We start from the raw sequence: 18,282 nt of genomic DNA, 5'->3' as shown, positions 1-18,282 counted from the left end.
GTCTGGGCACTGGAACAACCAAAGCGGGACCGATACCCTCTCGACATGCAAGGGTGCCACAACCCGTAGAGCTCCTGTCTCATCACGTGCGACGCCCCCACACTTGGATGGAGATCGACCCGTCATCCGTAGCGGTTGCTGTCAAGTTGCAGCACCCCATCGTGGACGCAACCTTGGCCACAATACTAGACACTCCATGTCACATTACCCTAGCGGACAAACCATTCTAGAATTGCACAATGCATGATCAAGGACGTGTAGTTCATCGACAGGTTCGGCTAGCTGGAGCCCAAAGACTCGTCCATGGCTGTGTTGATCAAGGTCTAGCCAGAAAGAATGAGCGGGGGGGTCGAATCGAGCCAGCATACTTCCACCAACGCCATGGCCGTGTCAAATTGCATCATCGCCACGGGGGCAACGTTGCGGTCGGTGGGCTTCCCCACCATGCATTCCTCCACGTCGTCACGCATCCACGGCTTTAACTTTGTGAGTTTGCACTTGATCCGGACACAGCGGACGTCACGCACGTATCCAAAGGTCGACTGCCGTACGCTTGACGTGATGCAAAGTCGTACACACTGCACTCTCCCCGTTCGAACGAGAGGTCCGCGCCCCCTAGCGAAAAATACGATCCATCGAGCAAGCAAACGGCACTGACACACCATTCGCGCTGTGGGGAGGCCTAGCGGCAGAGTCACTTGCTTGGTTGAGCAACCATGTCGCGGTCTGGTCGAATACGAACACAGGCATCCACGGCCAACAGGACGCCCGACGCATCCACGCCAAGTTGTCGAGTATGTCTGTCTGGCAATGGCCACGTATGGGGGGTTGGCCCGCGATGGAGCTTGCCTACGACACCGTCGAGTTGGCACGAATCCTTGCGTGCGTCCGAAAGGTCACCAGAAGTGTGGGATTCGCATGGCTGCACTTGCGCTTGGCCGGTGGTGGCGTCGTCAACTTGCGCAACACATTCGTCCCCTGTAAAGAATGCAGAGGTCATTGCGTCGCTTGCAGCTTCTACCCTTGCCATGACGAGAATAATGTTCTGTCCAGTGGGAAGGCGGTAAGGCAGGCACCTCGACTTCGGTCAGCGCGACTTGAACCCATTCCAAATGACTTCTTCGTGCTTGTTGCGGCAGCCTTAAGGAAGGTTGGGTGTCGTGCTTTGCACCCCGCCACTCGTCCAACGTCCCGCCATGCGCGTTGTGGAGTCCGCTACAAATGCATGACGACTCGCAGGCCAGCAAATTCTTGTACAAGTTGTGTGATTAAAAGTAGTACACCACACGCGCATGACGGTGTCGCAGGGCTTTGTCCAAGAGCTGCACCAAGCCTTGAACGTTCGGGACAATATACGCTGAAGACGATTTAGTCCTCCCAGCAGTGGTGGTGAACGCGCCATGGCTTTACCTCGTGACAAGTCGTACTGGTAAACATCGAGGACGTAGGCTGGGGTAGCCAGGGGTACCCAGGTACCTTTGCCCACACAATCGAGTGCGCTGCGAATGCAGCTTCAACTCCTTCGTCGTTGTCGCTACGGTCCTGGGTCGCTAGCGAGCGAAGTCGTACATGCAGGTCGATGTCGACCACGCCCTTCGCATCTAATCCATCCTTGAGTTGTGGCGCCTTCGCTTGCTTCAAAAAGCTCTACTCGGCGGAAGTTTGGTCCGAAGTCCAACCCACGAGACATGCACATCGTCACCTCGACCTCGGCTAGAGCTTGGCGATACACGTTTGACGATCGTCCGAGCCGCCAGTTCGATCGCACGGGCTGAAAGCCGCGCCATGGCTTGAAGCTTACGACAGGGTGGATGGCACTGCCACACACACATCATTGCAAGTCAAGGAAGAAGGAAAACTGACACGTACAATTTGTACGTTCCAAAGCTATACACAGACGTCTCGGTCGCTTCGCACGAGTCATCGAGGATCCCGGATGTCGAATTCGACTTCAGGGGGACCGGACCATGGGCAAACACTGGCCACCAAACGCCACCTTCGCGCTTTGGCTGTAGCCAGCCCAGTCCGGCCGATGCGTCGGAGCTCTTGGAGGTGGCGTCATCCAAGTTAGTTGCCAGTGCTAAAGTGAGCTTGGCCACATGCGACGAAGCCTCGCGAGCGAAGGCGTCCCGCGCAATCGATGTCACGGAGGAAGCCGCACTTGTCGGGCTATTCTTTCCAACGACAACATGGCGGCCCAGATTGGTCGTGACGTTGTGAGTAGGGGCACACGAAACGGCGCGTTTGGTACACCTGATGACGCTGTCGACTGTATGCGTGATGACGGACTTGAAGCACACGGCGATGAGCCAGAGTTGCCTCTATCGTTGATGCATGCCTTGTCGATGTTGTTGAGGTTGTCGCCTCGGTTGGAGTGGATCGTCTGTTGAAGTTGAGCGAATCAAGATCGTCATGCATCATGTATAGTAGTAGGTTTCACACCACATCCATACTAAATGGATAATCTTTTAAATGTCCTTGCGATAATCAACATCCCATATATTTATATTCATATGGTAGACAAGTCCCCAACGTCAAATGTACTAGCCATCTCCATACAAACATCTAGTGGTGGATACTAGAACTATTTAGTAACCTACTACCGTGTCGCGGGTGATGCACTCGGTGCACAAGTGGAAATCTGCCAAGTCGCCGCCATGTCCATCATCAAGTCATCCGCTCCCGAGCACCTTCCTGGTGCCATCGTGGCCACCGACCACTACATCACGTGCCCGTTGGACCACTTTACGCCTTCGTCAACGGCGACCATTACTGTGTACATTCGTGAAGTTGTCGCGGAGAAGCATGCGACGAACGCGGCATTGCCGCTCTTGGTGTACCTTCAAGGGGGGCCGGGCTTTCCATCTCCACGTCTCACTGCTCCGACATCGGGCTGGCTTAAGAGCATGCTAGCCGACTACCGCGTGCTGCTCCTGGATCAGCGTGGTACGGGCCTGTCGTCGGCGCTGACGGCACAAACGTGCGGAGCGTTTGCATCGGATGCGGCTGGACTCGCCGAGTACCTTACGCACTTTCGCGCTGACTCGATCGTGCACGACGTCGAGCTGTTTCGACAAACGAGGTATCCTGGCCAGAAGCTGACCCTCCTTGGGCAATCGTTTGGCGGGTTTTGTATCTTGAGCTACGTGTCGTTCTTCCCCGACTCGCTCGAGCGACTCCTCTTCACGTGCGGCCTCGCTCCCGTGCATGCGACTGCGCAGGAAGTGTACGAAGCTACGTACGTCAACGTGATCGAGCGCAACCGCCGCTACTACGTTCGGTACCCTTCGGACAAGGTCAAGGTCGCAGAGATCGTACAGCATTTGCGCCGCGAGCCAGTCAAGCTGCCGAGTGGTGGTGGCATCCTCACGGCGCGACGCTTTCTCATGCTCGGCCTGTCGTTGGGAACGCTTGCTGGCATGGAAACCCTCCACTACTTGCTCGAGACTGCGTGGGTGTCGCATTTCCACTCGCCGTCCTCGGCGTTGCAGCCGACCAAGCAGTTGTCCCACGTGTTCTTGACGTCGGTCGCGAGCCTGCAATCGTCGTTCGACACGAACCCAATGTTCTGGTTCATGCATGAAACGATCTATTGCGATGGACCCAAGTACTCGCCGTCGAACTGGGCCGCCGAGACTGTTCACCACCGCACTACGGTTCGTGGCGAGGCGCTGTTTGACCCTTCCCGCTTTGACGAGCTGGACCATGCCCAGTTGGTTGAACTAGCGACCAAGGCGCCTGTGTACTTCAGTGGCGAGATGGTGTTTTCGTGGATGGCTGAAGACTTTCCCGAGACGCTCGGGCCATTTCGCGATGCCGCGAATATCCTTGCCAAAAAAACCGACTGGCGTCCGCTGTACAACGAAGCGAACCTTCGTGACATTGCAATCCCCACTGCTGCACTCGTGTCGTATGATGACTTGTACGTTGACCGGACGTTATCTATGCGGACAGCGGCGCTTCTTGGCGACAACTGCCATGTATTTGTCTCGAACGAGTACCAACATGCCGGGATTCGAGACGACCCGACCGTTGTGGAGAAACTGCTCAAGATGTCGAAAGGCGAAGTCATCGTTCCCACGTAATGCTAGACCGAGGCGTGTTGTTGACCAAAAGCGGCAGGGCAGTCGATGAAGGTTCCCAATCCTGTATATGTCGAATGCAGTCTTTCTTCTTCATCGCGAGCGCCATCCCCACAGCGCGCCGCGAAGAACAGCATGGTCAAACAGTAGATTCGATGGGAAAGATCCGACATACGGTTGAATTTATCCGGATGTGTACGTTTCGTTCTTTTGTTCACAAGCTGCTTCAGCTTGGGCCAGATTCGATGGCAACTGCCGCCGCTTTTGTGTTGGCGACGCCCGACCTGGCTCGCTGCATCACCGCTTATCAATATGGCGAGTACCGCGATATGCTGCCTTTCCATCACCTGAAGAAGCCATCGCATCCGTCGTCGTTTATGGGCAAACCGTCCAAGTCGATCCTCCAATACCACGTCGTGCTGAGTCCTTGGCTCCAGGAGTACGGCACGACCCGCCTCGAGATCATGTTTCAATGCCACGCGCACATGCTTGAGATCGTAGTCCTTCACGCCGTCATTTTTGGCCACCTTCCATCGATCCAGTACATGTCGAAGCACTACGCCGATTTCGTGCTGACGTTTCCTGTCCCGTTGCTCGATGTTGCAGCGTCCAACAACCACCTCGACGTCGTTCAGTTTCTCCACAAGACAGACCACCCTGGGTGTACTGTCGATGCAATGAACTGGGCCGCGAAATATGGACACCTGGACGTGGTGACGTTTCTGCATGCCCATCGCAGCGAGGGCGGCACGTCGAAGGCCATGGACATGGCGGCAATGAACGGACATTTGAATGTGGTGCAATTTCTGCATAGCCACCGCATGGAAGGGTGCACGATGGACGCAATGACCGAGGCGGCGTGGAATGGACATTTGGATGTGGTGAAGTTTCTGCATGCCCACCGGAGAGAAGGCTGCTCGAGATGGACCATGGATCGCGCGGCGTGGAATGGACATTTGGAAGTGGTGAAATTTTTGCACGAACAACGAAGCGAAGCGTGGACGTCCCAGGCGATGGATATGGCCGCCTGGAACGGCCACCTCGCCGTGATTCAATACCTTCATGCGATCCCACACAGCGTCGGATGCACTCCAAACGCCCTCAACTTTGCAGCAATGAATGGACATTTGGACATTGTGAAATTTCTCGTCCATGCGCGCACCGAAGGTGACTTGGACATGGCCCTTGCGTCGGCATCGCAAATGGGCCAACTCGACGTCATGCAGTATTTAGCGTCCAGACCATTGAAAGTAAACTCGTAATACAACGAGACCATGGATGTCGTGGTGCGTTTTCATGCCGTAGCCGCGTGGAGGGAAGGCGGTCGGTGCACGCGTCAAGCGGCACGCAACATTGCGCTCAGCAGTTTCTGCCGTCCTTGCACGTTGGTTTTCCAGATGTATAAGAGATGGAACTCAGGTGGGTCTATGTTACACTATCCTTACTCCATAGTCTAACCAAGCTTGTTCATTCGCGATGTCGGTGGGATGTCGGTGGCTGAAGTGCTCGCGATGACTTGAGCGCCTCCAGCTGAGCGCGCAACGAGTGAATCGCCAACGTCATGCTGTCCATCCTGGCTCGCAGGTGCTGCTCCTTTTCGGTTTTGCACTGTTCCCACACGGCTGCAAGCTCATCGTGCTGCGCTCGAGTTAATGGCACGGGGTGTGATGCGTCGACATCGACTGTGTCCGTCATGCGTCTCGGCCGTGTGCGAAACGAATTTTTTGGCGCTTGGTGTTCGTTGAGACACCGGTAAAGAAGACTGCGAGGGGGAGAGCGGGCGTTTCTGCCGACACCTTGTTCCAATGGTGAAACGGGTACAAAACGCGCACAGATCGAGAGCACGACCTCGCGTTGTCAACGATCTCTCCGAGAAGAGCGAGCTCGAATCTCCACAAAGGCTGCGACACCACTCCATCCAGTCTGCTTTGGACTTGTTCGCGCCGCTGGCCACCTTGACACACTCCTTGCGGGGGGAAGCCGCCGTGAGATTGTCCTGCGCCATCTTTGCCCCTTCAACGTTTTTGCTTGTCGGGCATGCGACACGTCAGTAACACCAACGCATGCGCAAGTCGCTGCCCGTGGACTCAAGTGTTTTGCCAACCAAGATGGAATGGACCATGCCTTTCTGGCAGTCCATCACCTGCACTTGCCTTCGCGGTTCAAATTGTGTCACTCCAAACTGGCTGGTCTTCACGCGGCACTCGGGTCTTGGTCGACAGCTGCCAAACGTGCAGCCGACAACATGCTGCTACCGCGCGTTGGTCCAGGTGGTTGCGGCGACACCGATTGATGCCTCGGGTATGCTGAGTAGCTCTTGTGGACGCCACTGTCATCCATCGCGGCCAAAACGACGTCGCAGACCTCGTCATGCACCCCGAGGAGTTGGCTCACCCTACATCATACTTGCCAGACACCATGGTCTTGGCAGCCACGGTGGCTGCGCATCAAGGCATGCTGTGTCTCGTAAAAGGTCTGACCTCATCCTGCTCCTACCTCGGTCGCACCTGCTAGATTCTAGACAACGCCGCCGCGCAAAGTCATCTACACATTGTCCGACGTTTCTCGACTCTCGTCTTTCCATGCTGCACCAACGACACGAACGTGGCAGCGCGGCACGGTCACCTCGATGTCGTCCGGGGGCTTCATGTGTATGGACAGGCAACGCGTTGGCGCTGGCCGCCTGACAAGGCCACGACGCAACTGTGCCACAACTTTACATGCATCGACTGTTGGACTGTGGTCGTGCGATGCTGTTAGCAGCGCAACAAGTCGACTTACGATGGTGCAGTGGCTCGCCACCCACCTGCTCGAATATGCAACAAGTGGCGACCCACCACAGTTTCTCGATTTCCTGGCGGGGTTGGTGCAGACCAATGCGCAGTCAAGCTATCGTTCCATGCTGCCAAGAGACTTGATAAAGGCATGCATGCTGCATGAAAATACTGACCCGACTTTAAACGGTGGATGCGCGCGCCACGGAGCAAAGGCGACATGGGTGCTGCAGCTGGGCGACTTCGCTCAGTCTATCGACGAAACCTCAGCTTAGTTGACTGGAGTGCGTGCTATTTAACCCTTGTTTGCAACTGCGGAGTCCACTCCAGACGATCGAATTGAAGACAGGTTGCGTTTCTTGTTGGCGAATTGAACAATGGCGGCTTCGTCTGCCAGATTGGTCGGCTGAAACAGCCCGATCCACATGGCAAGGGCTAGGCCCACCCCGCGATTTCCGCTTGGATTCGCTCGACGTATTCGACCATGTATGCGTGCCGAGATTCAGCAATGCGGCGCCCAGCTCGTGTCTTCATCATGTCTTTTAACTTGAACAGTTTCTACCGACGACATCTAGTATGAATGGGCTTGGCAAAGGATCGAAGGTACCTCGTAAAAGTGATTGAGCGTAAGCCCTCCCTTGTTGGCCATGTATGCGTCTTTGTTCATGTCAGAAAGGGGGGGAATGGCTGGGTCGTACAACCCGCGCTTCTTGTGACCGCCGTAAGTTAGGCACCGCGCAACCCCAATCGCACCAATGGCGTCCTGGTGCGAGAGGAATGACATAAGGGACATTAGGAACTTCTAGGTTTGTCGTACCAGTCGGTCAGCATCTTGGACGCATGCAAGCTCTGGAAACATTTCGATCTGAAACGAGTATTGTAAGTAGAGGCAGAGACATGACGTGGTTACATACATACCTTTTCGCTGCCAAGCTCTTCTTTGAAGCCAATGCCCTTGATGATTTTCAGCACGAACTCAATCTTTTCTGCGTCGACGGTCTACACGGTTGGGGCGAAGTTCGATTACCAACGACATGCATCATATCTATACTAGCACCTGTGTTTGAAGGAACGCTCGCGCACGGTCGGTGGAGTCCAAGCCAGTGTACTTCCAATCATCAATGTCATGAAGCAATGCCGCCAACACCACACAGTCCGTGCGTTCGACTTGTTCTTCCTCTGCAATACGCACGCTCATACGCCAGACCCGCTCAATGTGGTTCCAGTCGTGGGAAGCATCGTTCGACGCAAGCATTCCACGCACGTACTCAACAGTGTTCTGGATCACGGCATCATTCGTCTCCATACGAGGGCCGAGTTTCGCAGTCCATTCTCCACCGACGGTGCTACAAGACGACATGTTCAAGAATGGATGCGCTCCTCGACGTGATGGAATCGCCGCCAAGATGGCATGCGTTGCAATAGGCGCGAAGTTTGAAAAACCTTGCAATTCGCATTACTCGCGTATAATATTTGAGAGGCTGTTGAGAGTTTTTTAAATTCAACCCGATCGTTTTAAAATACCAAGTGGGTAGTTTAAAACAATATGACATACGTCTAAAATGTCCTGACCTGCTTGAAATGACCAACCACATTCTTGATTGGTTCGAAAGCAATCGAAGATGCAACTCGCTCGAGATCGGACGCGGGACCTCGTGTCGCGCTGCTTCGTGGACGTGTTGGGCCACCGGGTGTCGGCCATCTACGCCCCTAACGTCGTCAACACGATGCGGGCAAAGTGGAACTCTTCGAAGGAGTACGCACCGATCACTACCGACGCCGCGCGGGTGTGGGGCGAATACATGTCGGGCGCGGCCATGTTAAGCTCGTTTTTCAAGGGCGAGGAGCGCGTCGCGATGAGATTTCGCACAAAGAAGCTTGATGGTTATGTGGAGTCCATGTGCGTGGGTGAAATCCGCGGGTACATCCATCACGACGTCGACGCGAACGCTACAGACGCCTTTGAGGTGAACAAGGTGCTGTACGGGGCGGCGTCGCCGTACAAGACAGTGTTGGCAGCTTCGGGCAATGCGACACAGGACTGGCAAATGTTCTACGACATGTCGGAGCAGACACCCACGCTCGTGAAGCTCGAAACGCAGTCGAAGAACGACGATGCTGTAGTGTGCTGTGGAGTGACCATCCAGGAAATGCCAAACGCGGCTGTTTCGCTCTTCGACCGTCGAGACCTGTTCGATGAATCCACGATGATGGACCTTGTTCAGGCACAAGGGATGCTCGCATACTTGAACACGATCTTCCCGGAAGTGACCTTAACCAAGGAGCACGTGAAGCGCGTCCCTGTCGATTACTACTGCCGCTGTAGCAAGGAGAAATTCGTCCAGAAGCTGTTCTCGGTGCCTCAGGCCGAACTAGCAGCGCTCTCCAGAGAAGGCGGGGTCCTCTTGTCGTGTAGCTATTGCAACGCCAGTTACTTTGTCCCAGAGCTCGAGATCGACCAAGTCAGACAGGAGAAGCAATCGTAACGAGTCTCATTTTGCCATTCCATGCCACGGCTTGGTCTATTGCGGTCCCAGCAACGCCTTTGCTAGAGAGTCGAGCAGACGCAAGTCTTTTCTTTGATGAGTCGGTCGTTGCCCACGTGTCGCATGGTTCCAACCTCCAGAAATCAAATGATGCAGACTCAAAGTGCGGGGACAGGACTCAGCTCTTGCCAGGCCCTCCACAAATTCGTGGACGTGATGAAGGCACGCCGCCCGCGATGTTGACTCTCGACACGTTTCAACCTGGCTATGCGCGTGGGAACAAAGTCCACATGCCGCACGACGTGGGCTGCCGTCCTTCCACATGACACCAGGCGCATCTCGCGGATCCATCGCGCGCGATCGCGTGAGGTCCTTCCTTTGACTTCCTTCCCTTGTCATCCGCTTTGTCCCATCACGTCGTGCGAGTCGGTTACGCCACGTGAAACGGTCACACATCTTGTAACCGGTCGGATTTGTTCCAAGGGGTGCGTGGCCACGAAAACTTGAGCAAGTATGAGTTCCTCTGGTGGTGGGGTGAAGGCCAAGTCGACCGTGCGCCGGAGCTCCCGCTCTGAAGATCGGGACGACCAGCGCAAGGAGAAGGACCCGCTCGCATCGCGGCAACTCTCGAACCCCGATGACCTCGACTTGTACATGGAGAAGCTGTACGAGGAAGACATGGAGTCCAAGCTCGATGGGATCACGCAGATTCTCAACCTGTCCGAGTACGGCGCCAACATTGAAATGCTTGTTCAGAACGAAGCGCTGATGGTACGTGACTATGACGAAGGCGTCACTGTGCTCACCCTCGACGCCCTCTCCTCCAGTGCCTCCTCTCCCGCGTCCTCAATGACGAGTACAAGAAGAACTACGACTTTACCCTCCACATGATGCGCATCTTTTGGTGCTACTCGAACTTTCTCCAACTGCACCCGATCCTGAGCAACTACCGCATCGGTGCGATCACGTTGAAGATCGTCGACTTTGAAGTGAAGCGCCACCAGTTGCGCGTCGAGGAAGAGAAGCAGCTCGAGGACACGATAGCCAAGGCCAACCACGAGCCTGACGTCCTTGCCAAGCTCAAGGCGGAGGCCAAAAAGAGCAAGAAGAGGGCGAAAAAACAAGACCAGCTCCTGTACGACCCATGCATGAATACCTCCTATGAAATCGGGTCGGTAGATACGTGTGCTTGAGTGTGCTCTTCAACTTGTCGGAGGACATCCACACCGAGCGCAAGATGGTCAAGAAGAAGATCGTGCACTTCCTGGCCAAGATGCTGGACCGCGTGACGCCCGACTTGGTCATGTTGACGTTGGGGTTTTTGAAAAAGCTCAGGTACGACGATCGACGGATCGTTCCATTCATGTCGAATGGTGTGCGCAGCGTGTTTGAGGAGAACAAAGACGCCATGATCGAGCTCCAAGTGCCCGAGAAAGCCATTCGATATGTGAAATGCAACCACGACAAAACCGTCCAAGTGCGTTCATGCATTTGTGGCGAGTTGTAGTCGAGCAACTCACTTCATACGTGCCATGTGGGTGGGGTGTAGGTCGCTTTGAAGCTGCTCTTTAATCTGTCGTGGGACGCCCGCGTCCGCGACACCATGGTCAAGAACAGCCTCGTCCCCAAGCTCGTCGAGCTGCTCAAGAAGCCTCCATTTCGAGCGCTCACGCTGCGCATTCTGTACCACTTGAGCATGGACGACCGGTGCAAGTCCATGTTTACGTACACGGAGGCAATTCCGATCGTGATGCAGCTCGTGATCAATTTTCCTCAAAACATGGTGGCCAAGGAACTCATGGCGCTCGCGGTCAACTTGAGTGTCAATGGTCGTAACGCGGAAATGATGGCCCAGAACAAGGGGCTCGACGCGCTCGTCACTCGGGTCTTGCGCACGCGGGATGTCCTCCTCATGAAGGTGCGCTCGCCATCTCGACTTCGAGGCGCCATCCAATCACTCGATGGAACTTATGGTGACGTTGTAGTGTATTCGCAATATTTCCCAGTGGTCGTATAGCCTCCAAGAAGACGCGGCGTCGGAAAAGATGTACAAGCACAAGGGATTGTGGGCTCCGTATGTTGTGCCATTGCTCGAGCTCGCCCAGAGCTCGGACAACCACGACTTTGTCGTAGAGATTCTCGGGGTACTGGGGAACCTCACGCCGAACGACTTGCCGGCCAAGACGTCGTGGGACAAGATCCTGGCACAGTACTACACCGTGATCCCGTTCCTGAACAAGCTGCTCGTGCCAGGCTTTTCCCAGGTACTCGACAGCGCGACGATCCCATGGAACGTTTATCCGCGATTCCTTGTGGGTAGGATGACATTGTGCTCCAAGTGATTATGTTTGTGAGTGCGCTGATGCTCGAGCCAAAGTGTGCGCCCCTCATCACGTCGTCCCGCCTCGTTCGGAGCTTCCACACTGTCTTCCAGGACAAGCAGACCGACCACGAGATCATGTTGCAGCTCCTCTTTTGTTTTTATCGCATGCTGCGCCACCCCGAAACGTTGGACGAAGTGCTGTACGGGACGAACATGCTGCCCGATTTGTTGTTGGCCGCAGATGCGACCAACGCCGAGGTAAAAAGGGGTCGGATGGATGGAAGTGTGTCGGTAGTCTAACTTGGCGTAGGTCCGCCGCATGTGCGACTCGGTACTCGATGTGATCCTTGACCACGACATTCACGAAGGCGAAGTTGGCGAGTTTGGCCGACAGATTCGCCGCCGCCGATTCGAAATTCACAACGCCGAGTACTGGAACATGATGCATCATGCGGCGAGCCCAACGGCTTTCCACGACGATGAAGAGGATGGACAGGACCGCGATGGCCCGGATCATGGATACCACCACACGAGAAAGTGAAATGGAGTTCAGATGGAAGTGAAGTCCTGTCGGTAGAAGTAGTAGACTGTTGACTGAGTGAATTCAGGCTGCGCCGATGCCATGTTTCCAAGTGACTCAACTCTTTCAAAGCCTTGTCGACCGGATGGAATGGCAACCTCGTTCGTGTGGCTATATCGTCGCCAAGGACAAGCCCTGGAACACATTGCACACACACGAGTTCTCAATCCAAGACAGGTACAGCAACCTTACGCTCTTGGAGGTATTGTCGCTTCCATCAACACCCGTCCTGAAGAAGGGTGATGAAAGCGGTCCATACATCTGTGCCGCCACAAAAGCCTCCGCGAACGCGAACACAAGGAGATTCTGACTTTCAACGCCAATGGGCCGAGTACACCGAGCGTTGAGGGTAGCCCTCGAAGAGACAAACGTCTCCATGGACCTGCTGCACCCAGCCTTGGTTCACGAGGCCGTAGAGTGGGTGGCACACCGCGCCAGCGCTGCTCATGGTCCATCTCCTGGACTGTTCAGCATATGACCCATAGAGCAGCTTGCGCGTGAAGTGATGAATTTAACGTGCTTTTGGTTGGAGTTTAACGCCATCCCATCTTGCACTTGATCCACCATGGTGGTGGCAGGTCGTGAACCGACCGCCGGCGCTGGGGTCGCCGTGCGCGGGTTCGACGACGCATCGATGCGTGAAGAAGCAGCCAATGCGTCGATGTTTCATTTTGACCGGAAGCACGTGTACTCATTCAAGAACAACGTAATGTGTGGCATCACCTTTGGCCAGTGGTGGCAGATCGTGAGCAAGCAGTGGCGCCACTTCGACTGGTGCTACGTCCCGCGAGCCATGTTTCTCACGATTCTGTCGCTCTTCAACTCGCTCATGGGTCTTGTCGAGGGTGTTGTGTATCCCGACGCCATGATCAACCAAGTCGACTTGCCGACCGACCCCGTGTTTATCGTTGGCCATCCTCGCACGGGCACGACGCTCCTGCACAACCTCCTCGCATCGGACGTGACCAACTTTTACACGTGCACCACGTTTTGCACGGGGTTTCCGTCGTGTTTTCTATGGTTTGAAGGGTTGGGCAAGCGCCTCTTTGCCGGTGCGATCGATCCGACGCGACCCATGGACTCGATGCCGCTGCATTTTGACTTGCCCCAGGAAGATGAGTGCGCCACGCTGCTCTTATCGTGCGGGGCGAGCTACTACATGCCTATTTACTTGATGACTCGCGAGCCGTCGTTTCGGCGGTTCCTCGATTTTAGTTCAGAGGATGGCGGAACACCCGAAGACGAAGCCACGTGGACCTCTGCATTCCTGTACCTGCTTCGAAAGCTCACGTTGCGCCACCAGTTGCGATCCAAGTCGTCTGGACTGAACCATCGTCTGGTGCTCAAGTCGCCGATCCACGCCGCCCGGGTCCCGTTGCTGCGCAAGTTGTTCCCGCATGCACGCTTCATCTACATGCATCGCGATCCGTTTGAAACGATGGCATCGGCTGCCCACTTGGCCAACACAGCGTTCTGGTTCATGTACTTGTCGACTCCGACCGACGAACAGGTACCGAACGTTCCTCAAGGTTGCTTGAACGTTGCTGGAAATGTCGTCGTCGTCCGACTTATAGGTCAACGAGTACTTGTTTTGGCAGTTTGACCAAATGTGGCGCAAGTACAACAGCGCAGCGGCGGTGGCGCCATCCCAACGTTCGCAGGTGAAGCGCATGATCCACGACGACATCCTCGAAGTCTCGTATGCTCAACTGACGACACATCCGAGCGAGACGCTCCAAAAGATCTACGACCATGCCAACGTCGCCTGGACAAGCGACACTTCCAAGCACTTCGCTGCCGAAGTTGCCGCGCTGCAATCGTACCAAGTCAATCGCCACCGCACGTTGCCCGCGCCACTGCGCGAGCGCATTCAGTCGATGGCGCAGGAGTATATGGACGCTCTGGGATATGCCGATCCACCAGCATCCAGCTAGCAAGTGCCGAAGAGGGTTGTAAAGTTTGATGCCAGTAATTTGAGCAACGGCCTCGCCTTGAGAACATTTTCAAACAGACCCGTCCATTGTAAAGCCGGGTTCGGTTTGCCACACCGACCGAAAGCCTCGCGACCACTTGCGCTTGCGTCGGCGACCTGGTCGCGCAAACGACCAGCTCAATGCGACTGGCATACGAGACATCGACGACGAATTGTGCGCATTCATAGCATGGCTTGGTGGCTGGATACTTTCGCGACGGCGGCATCTCAATGACGACGGAGGGTGCAGCGACTTGAATGGTTCCTGTGTTGTGCTGTCAATATTGCCTGAAATGGCCCCGGGCCCCTGTTTGGTAGTTGTAGCAATCCCAGCCTTGGACAGATTTAGCTTTGAAATATTCTTTACTAAGCGAGCCAGAGCTTAACGAGTTCTTTGACGGGAGTGTGGCAGACGGGACAGGTTTGCGATGTCCTGTGTATGGTTTCCGCACACATGACGCACGCGGCGACATGGCCGCACGGCACACACACCGTTTGCTTCAAGCGAACCATGCACACAACGCATGCTTCATTGCGTCTGGTAAACTCGCCTCCGTGGCCGCCCATCTCGGTGGCATCGTGCATCAGGATGCTGTCTCCGTGGTCGACCATGCGTGGTGCCGATGGCGGAGCGGGGGTGGCGTGATTAGCGTCCGTCACCAAGCTCGACAGTTCGTCCACATCAACCGACTTGACCGATGTTTGCTTGAGATTAGATGGCGGCATCGCTGCCAAAGCGTGAGCGACTTCCGTTGGTGGCATAGCAACCGAATTGAAGGCTTCCCATGCTGGTGCTGACGCTTGAACAAAGGGCGGCGAAGCTGACACAGCATGAACCTCATCCAGTGGCTGGGACATGTCCTTCACGGAAGGTGGCGGGGTGCGGTCATTCGTGGCCGAGGAGGCGGCAGATGCTGGTGGTCGCGCGCCATCGTACACAGCTGAGGTCTGGATTTTACCACAGCATGAGCCATCGACGCGATGGATCGATCGATACGATGTACCATAAATGACGTGAAGAACGCGCCCCATGCTTCAAACCCAGACTCGTCCAAAGCAGCCAGGACCTGTGACTCCAATCCAATGGCCAAGGGCTTTCGATTCAGGCCGTCGCCGTCTCGATACAACGTGACGGGCTTGTCGACTTGGATGTCAAAGACAAGCCTATTCAGCATATGCCATGGTCTGGATGATCGATACATAGATGGATGGCCGCCAAACGTACGTGGGGATCGGAGTCCGGCGACCGTGTTGAACGTCGAAGAGATGCATTTCCAAAAACATCGTGGACCCCGTTCGCAAGACCAAGCCATATCGAGCCTCCCACGACTGCCACGCAAACATGGACTGCGATCGGTGGTAAATCCATCCCTCAAACACTTTGAGGCGCTACGCTCGGACACATGACGAGGTTAGCCGACTGGCAAGACCAACGCGTTCGAGGCATTCCAAACGCACTCGAATGCAAACCAATCGTACCGCACACGCATGGACCAAAGGAATCACTCAAATCGCACATAGAAGAGCCGCAGAATGGCCACGAGGCCGCGTGGCGCAGATGGAGACTCGACGGGCACAACATACCTGCTCCAGTGCTTCGATGCACTGAACAACTTGACGCCACCCGTCCGTTTTCGCTTGGACAACCATGCGGCTCAACCGCAGTGCCGACTGGCCGGTTTTATTCAACATATAGGGCGAGATCATCGGTGACGACGTCTGCAGCAGCATCTCGACAACGCCAACTCGACCATGCAAGCAAGCCACGTGCAAGGCTGAGTTTCCATCTTTGTCCATGGCAGCGGCATTCGCGCCGCGCGCCAGCAGAAACTGCGCGCAGTCGAGGTGTCCTTTCGTGCATGCAATCAGCAAAGGTGTACGGTCATGTGGGTCCAGGTATTCCAGCGAAACTCCGTCATTGTGTGCCAAGAGGTCGACGAGGGTTTGGTACTGGCCTGTGGATGCCGCGCGGTAAACATCGATGGCTCCACCAGTCAGCATGGTTGCAGACTGCATCGCCCATGGTGCAATCGTCAGCCTGGCCGCGTCGGCGTCTCGCGCTCCCGCGACAGTCGCAGCGTTCACTTTTTGAGGCAACTTCTCCATCGCTTGATCGAACTTGTCTCCAAGGCGATCCATCTTGCTTCCAAACTTATCAACACACGCAGCCCATTTCTCCATCGAAGCAGGACACCGCCGGTGTGTCGGCCGTATCAGGCCGTGCAACACAACCTAATTCGGCCGGTTGTGACGAGCCAGCGGATACGAAGGTACTACTAGTAGTACTGTGCACGGAATAGCCATCCTTGTTCTACAAAGTATCAGGTGATCCGCATTCCGTTGCAGAATGTACGTCTTTTGCTGCGATGCACATGCATTCGTCAATGATTGACCAACGCTCTGGTTTCCTCGTCAATCGCCTGGCCATTTCTACTTTCCCCCCAAATCACCCACATGGACACGTTTGTGAAGACGGTAGAGGCGTCGACCAAGACGATCGAGCGCCATGCAAACCGTCTTGGCGAACATGCTGAACGCTTTGGCCAGCGCGTGCAGAAACACGTGAACGATATGGAAGCGTCGCTGCGCACTCCGTCGGCGGCGCCGGCCCCCGCGCCATTCAAACTTCAAGATATTGTCCAGTGGGTCAAGGACACGTTTGGCGTTAACACAGACATGGTGTACGACTGCGCCAAGAAGAACGACGTTCAAATGCTGCTTCAGATCCTCGATGGAGCGACGCCCGAGATGCGGCCCAAGCTACTCGAGTACAAGGACTCCCGCGGCCGCACCCCACTCATCATGGCTACTTCGCACGGTCATGTGCTGTGTGTGGAAGTCCTGCTTCAACACGGCGCGTTCATCGACGCCATGGACAACAAAGGAAACACGCCGCTGCACTACGCGTGTCAAGAAGGCGCGATGGGGGTGGTCCAGTACCTCATGTCTATTCCTGGTGTGAGTCCGTACATCCAAAATAGTCGCGGCTTGTCACCGTTGGAAGTGGCGCGCCGGAGCGTCGAGAACAAGGTGCTCAATGCGGCTGGCTGCGTGAACCTGCTCGAGAATCGCACCCAGGTCTTCCAAGGGTGGGTGTACGAGAGCGTGGACAACATGGGGTCGTCTCTGCTTGGCCTGTCGGCGCTGCAGTCGTGGGCCCATCGCTACGTCATCATACTGCGCGTGGGATCGCCGCAATTCCTTGAGATGGCCTTCTTCGACGTCGTACAAGGCCAGCGATCACCCCTTCCAAAGTCTACGTTCATGTTGCACGTGCCGTCTCCCGTGACGCTTCACACCAAAGCCAAGATGTTCGACTCGAAGCCGTTCGCGTTTAAGGTGTTTGGCGCCCGCAAGAAGGGCGCGGGACTCGTCGGTGCTCTCCATGAGCGCGAGTTTGCTGCACCCGACCAAGAGAGCTTCAACAGCTGGGCAGCATTTTTAACCGGCGGGGGCGCGGTCAACGCTCTGGTGGACCCGCACCTCATGGGCCATCCCGGCGTCGAGTTCGTGTCGACTCCTCAAGAGCCAGGGCCAACTACTCCCATCGCCCCGCCAATACCTCCACTGCAATCGATGCCCCCCATTCCGCAAGTACCTTCCGAGGCCGCTCAACAGCCGCCGCTCCTTCCCAGGGCCAAGGCCCTCGACGACAACTTTGTGTACGCGCCATCTGTGTCAGTCGCGGCTGTGCAAGCAGCAGCGGCTTCGGCGCCCCCTTTGGAAGAGCACGTTGCTTCGACACATCTAGAAACCACTGTGCCTGGCGAGTGCGTGGTCTGTTTTGACGGACCCCAAAATGCAGTGTGTGTCCCTTGCGGTCATGCCGCCGTGTGCATGCGATGCGCGGACCACATGAAACAAACGTCGCAGCAGTGCCCAGTGTGCCGCGCGGACGTTCGCCAAGTCGTCCAGCTCTTTCACGTGTAGAGAGCAATGCATTCTTCGCTCGGTTTGGTCGATTTATTTAACTAACTTTATAACATATCGAGCTTCGATTGAACGAATTTGTTGGCCAGCAGCATCGAAGTCGTGGGCCTTGATTCACGCCATTCACCGCAGCTC

The 18,282-nt window shown here is 55.6% G+C and overlaps 10 protein-coding genes across 14 annotated transcripts; 6 read left to right on the top strand and 4 right to left on the bottom strand.

Annotated features, from left to right (window-relative positions):
- Positions 1-278: 278 nt before the first annotated feature.
- On the bottom strand, positions 279-920 carry H310_07387 (hypothetical protein; the record flags this gene model as incomplete). The annotated part of the gene is made up of 3 exons (XM_008872778.1): positions 279-323; positions 369-849; positions 901-920. The coding sequence occupies 3 exons, from the start codon at positions 918-920 to the stop codon at positions 279-281; spliced, it is 546 nt and encodes a 181-aa protein (XP_008871000.1).
- A 448-nt stretch (positions 921-1,368) lies between these two features.
- On the bottom strand, positions 1,369-2,191 carry H310_07386 (hypothetical protein; the record flags this gene model as incomplete). The annotated part of the gene is made up of 4 exons (XM_008872777.1): positions 1,369-1,647; positions 1,703-1,817; positions 1,870-2,111; positions 2,162-2,191. 4 exons carry the CDS (start codon positions 2,189-2,191, stop codon positions 1,369-1,371), a joined length of 666 nt encoding a protein of 221 aa, XP_008870999.1.
- Positions 2,192-2,639: 448 nt separating this feature from the next.
- On the top strand, positions 2,640-4,282 carry H310_07385 (hypothetical protein). Its single transcript, XM_008872776.1, has one exon. It carries the CDS (start codon positions 2,658-2,660, stop codon positions 4,083-4,085), a length of 1,428 nt encoding a protein of 475 aa, XP_008870998.1. The 5' UTR covers positions 2,640-2,657; the 3' UTR covers positions 4,086-4,282.
- Positions 4,283-4,311: 29 nt separating this feature from the next.
- H310_07384 (hypothetical protein) lies at positions 4,312-5,361 on the top strand. The gene has a single exon (XM_008872775.1). It carries the CDS (start codon positions 4,328-4,330, stop codon positions 5,342-5,344), a length of 1,017 nt encoding a protein of 338 aa, XP_008870997.1. The 5' UTR covers positions 4,312-4,327; the 3' UTR covers positions 5,345-5,361.
- Positions 5,362-5,896: 535 nt separating this feature from the next.
- On the bottom strand, positions 5,897-8,283 carry H310_07383 (hypothetical protein). 5 transcript variants are annotated; one of them, XM_008872771.1, is made up of 6 exons: positions 7,914-8,276; positions 7,775-7,855; positions 7,674-7,721; positions 7,464-7,619; positions 7,157-7,414; positions 7,033-7,108 (listed from the first exon to the last, which is right to left on the bottom strand). In XM_008872771.1, the coding sequence occupies exons 1-5, from the start codon at positions 8,214-8,216 to the stop codon at positions 7,292-7,294; spliced, it is 711 nt and encodes a 236-aa protein (XP_008870993.1). In that variant the 5' UTR covers positions 8,217-8,276; the 3' UTR covers positions 7,033-7,108; positions 7,157-7,291. The 5 variants fall into 5 exon arrangements, with proteins under 5 accessions (XP_008870992.1, XP_008870994.1, XP_008870993.1 ...); XM_008872770.1 differs by having other exon boundaries at positions 5,897-7,414; positions 7,914-8,283; XM_008872772.1 differs by having other exon boundaries at positions 6,052-7,414; positions 7,775-7,810.
- A 195-nt stretch (positions 8,284-8,478) lies between these two features.
- Positions 8,479-9,342, top strand: H310_07382 (hypothetical protein; the record flags this gene model as incomplete). Its single annotated transcript, XM_008872769.1, has 1 exon — positions 8,479-9,342. One exon carries the CDS (start codon positions 8,479-8,481, stop codon positions 9,340-9,342), a length of 864 nt encoding a protein of 287 aa, XP_008870991.1.
- Positions 9,343-9,855: 513 nt separating this feature from the next.
- Positions 9,856-12,206, top strand: H310_07381 (hypothetical protein; the record flags this gene model as incomplete). The annotated part of the gene is made up of 8 exons (XM_008872768.1): positions 9,856-10,113; positions 10,170-10,477; positions 10,522-10,677; positions 10,726-10,819; positions 10,892-11,260; positions 11,328-11,606; positions 11,663-11,923; positions 11,976-12,206. 8 exons carry the CDS (start codon positions 9,856-9,858, stop codon positions 12,204-12,206), a joined length of 1,956 nt encoding a protein of 651 aa, XP_008870990.1.
- A 570-nt stretch (positions 12,207-12,776) lies between these two features.
- On the top strand, positions 12,777-14,376 carry H310_07380 (hypothetical protein). The gene is made up of 2 exons (XM_008872767.1): positions 12,777-13,755; positions 13,820-14,376. The coding sequence occupies exons 1-2, from the start codon at positions 12,811-12,813 to the stop codon at positions 14,177-14,179; spliced, it is 1,305 nt and encodes a 434-aa protein (XP_008870989.1). The 5' UTR covers positions 12,777-12,810; the 3' UTR covers positions 14,180-14,376.
- Positions 14,377-14,583: 207 nt separating this feature from the next.
- H310_07379 (hypothetical protein) lies at positions 14,584-16,356 on the bottom strand (the record flags this gene model as incomplete). Its single annotated transcript, XM_008872766.1, has 4 exons — positions 14,584-15,165; positions 15,222-15,381; positions 15,443-15,606; positions 15,802-16,356. The coding sequence occupies 4 exons, from the start codon at positions 16,354-16,356 to the stop codon at positions 14,584-14,586; spliced, it is 1,461 nt and encodes a 486-aa protein (XP_008870988.1).
- Positions 16,357-16,656: 300 nt separating this feature from the next.
- Positions 16,657-18,270, top strand: H310_07378 (hypothetical protein). Its single transcript, XM_008872765.1, has one exon. The coding sequence runs from the start codon at positions 16,672-16,674 to the stop codon at positions 18,145-18,147; it is 1,476 nt and encodes a 491-aa protein (XP_008870987.1). The 5' UTR covers positions 16,657-16,671; the 3' UTR covers positions 18,148-18,270.
- The last annotated feature ends 12 nt before the right edge of the window (positions 18,271-18,282 follow it).

Source organism: Aphanomyces invadans (genome assembly GCF_000520115.1).
Source record: "Aphanomyces invadans strain NJM9701 unplaced genomic scaffold supercont1.13, whole genome shotgun sequence".
In the NCBI taxonomy this organism is placed as follows: domain Eukaryota; phylum Oomycota; class Saprolegniomycetes; order Saprolegniales; family Verrucalvaceae; genus Aphanomyces; species Aphanomyces invadans.
The sequence above is the reverse complement of the archived record's forward strand: the minus strand, read 5'-3'. Positions and strand labels throughout refer to the sequence as shown.

Excerpts from the sequence above, each read along its gene's own strand:
- H310_07385 (XM_008872776.1), top strand. The coding sequence starts at position 2,658 with ATGTCCATCATCAAGTCATCCGCTCCCGAGCACCTTCCTGGTGCCATC.
- H310_07384 (XM_008872775.1), top strand. The coding sequence starts at position 4,328 with ATGGCAACTGCCGCCGCTTTTGTGTTGGCGACGCCCGACCTGGCTCGC.
- H310_07383 (XM_008872770.1), bottom strand. The coding sequence starts at position 8,216 with ATGTCGTCTTGTAGCACCGTCGGTGGAGAATGGACTGCGAAACTCGGC. Across the intron at positions 7,856-7,913 it reads GAGCGTTCCTTCAAACACAG|ACCGTCGACGCAGAAAAGAT; the intron begins GTGCTAGTATAG and ends CCAACCGTGTAG. Across the intron at positions 7,415-7,463 it reads CGCTCAATCACTTTTACGAG|AAACTGTTCAAGTTAAAAGA; the intron begins GTACCTTCGATC and ends TGTCGTCGGTAG.
- H310_07380 (XM_008872767.1), top strand. The coding sequence starts at position 12,811 with ATGGTGGTGGCAGGTCGTGAACCGACCGCCGGCGCTGGGGTCGCCGTG. Across the intron at positions 13,756-13,819 it reads CGACTCCGACCGACGAACAG|GTCAACGAGTACTTGTTTTG; the intron begins GTACCGAACGTT and ends TCCGACTTATAG.
- H310_07378 (XM_008872765.1), top strand. The coding sequence starts at position 16,672 with ATGGACACGTTTGTGAAGACGGTAGAGGCGTCGACCAAGACGATCGAG.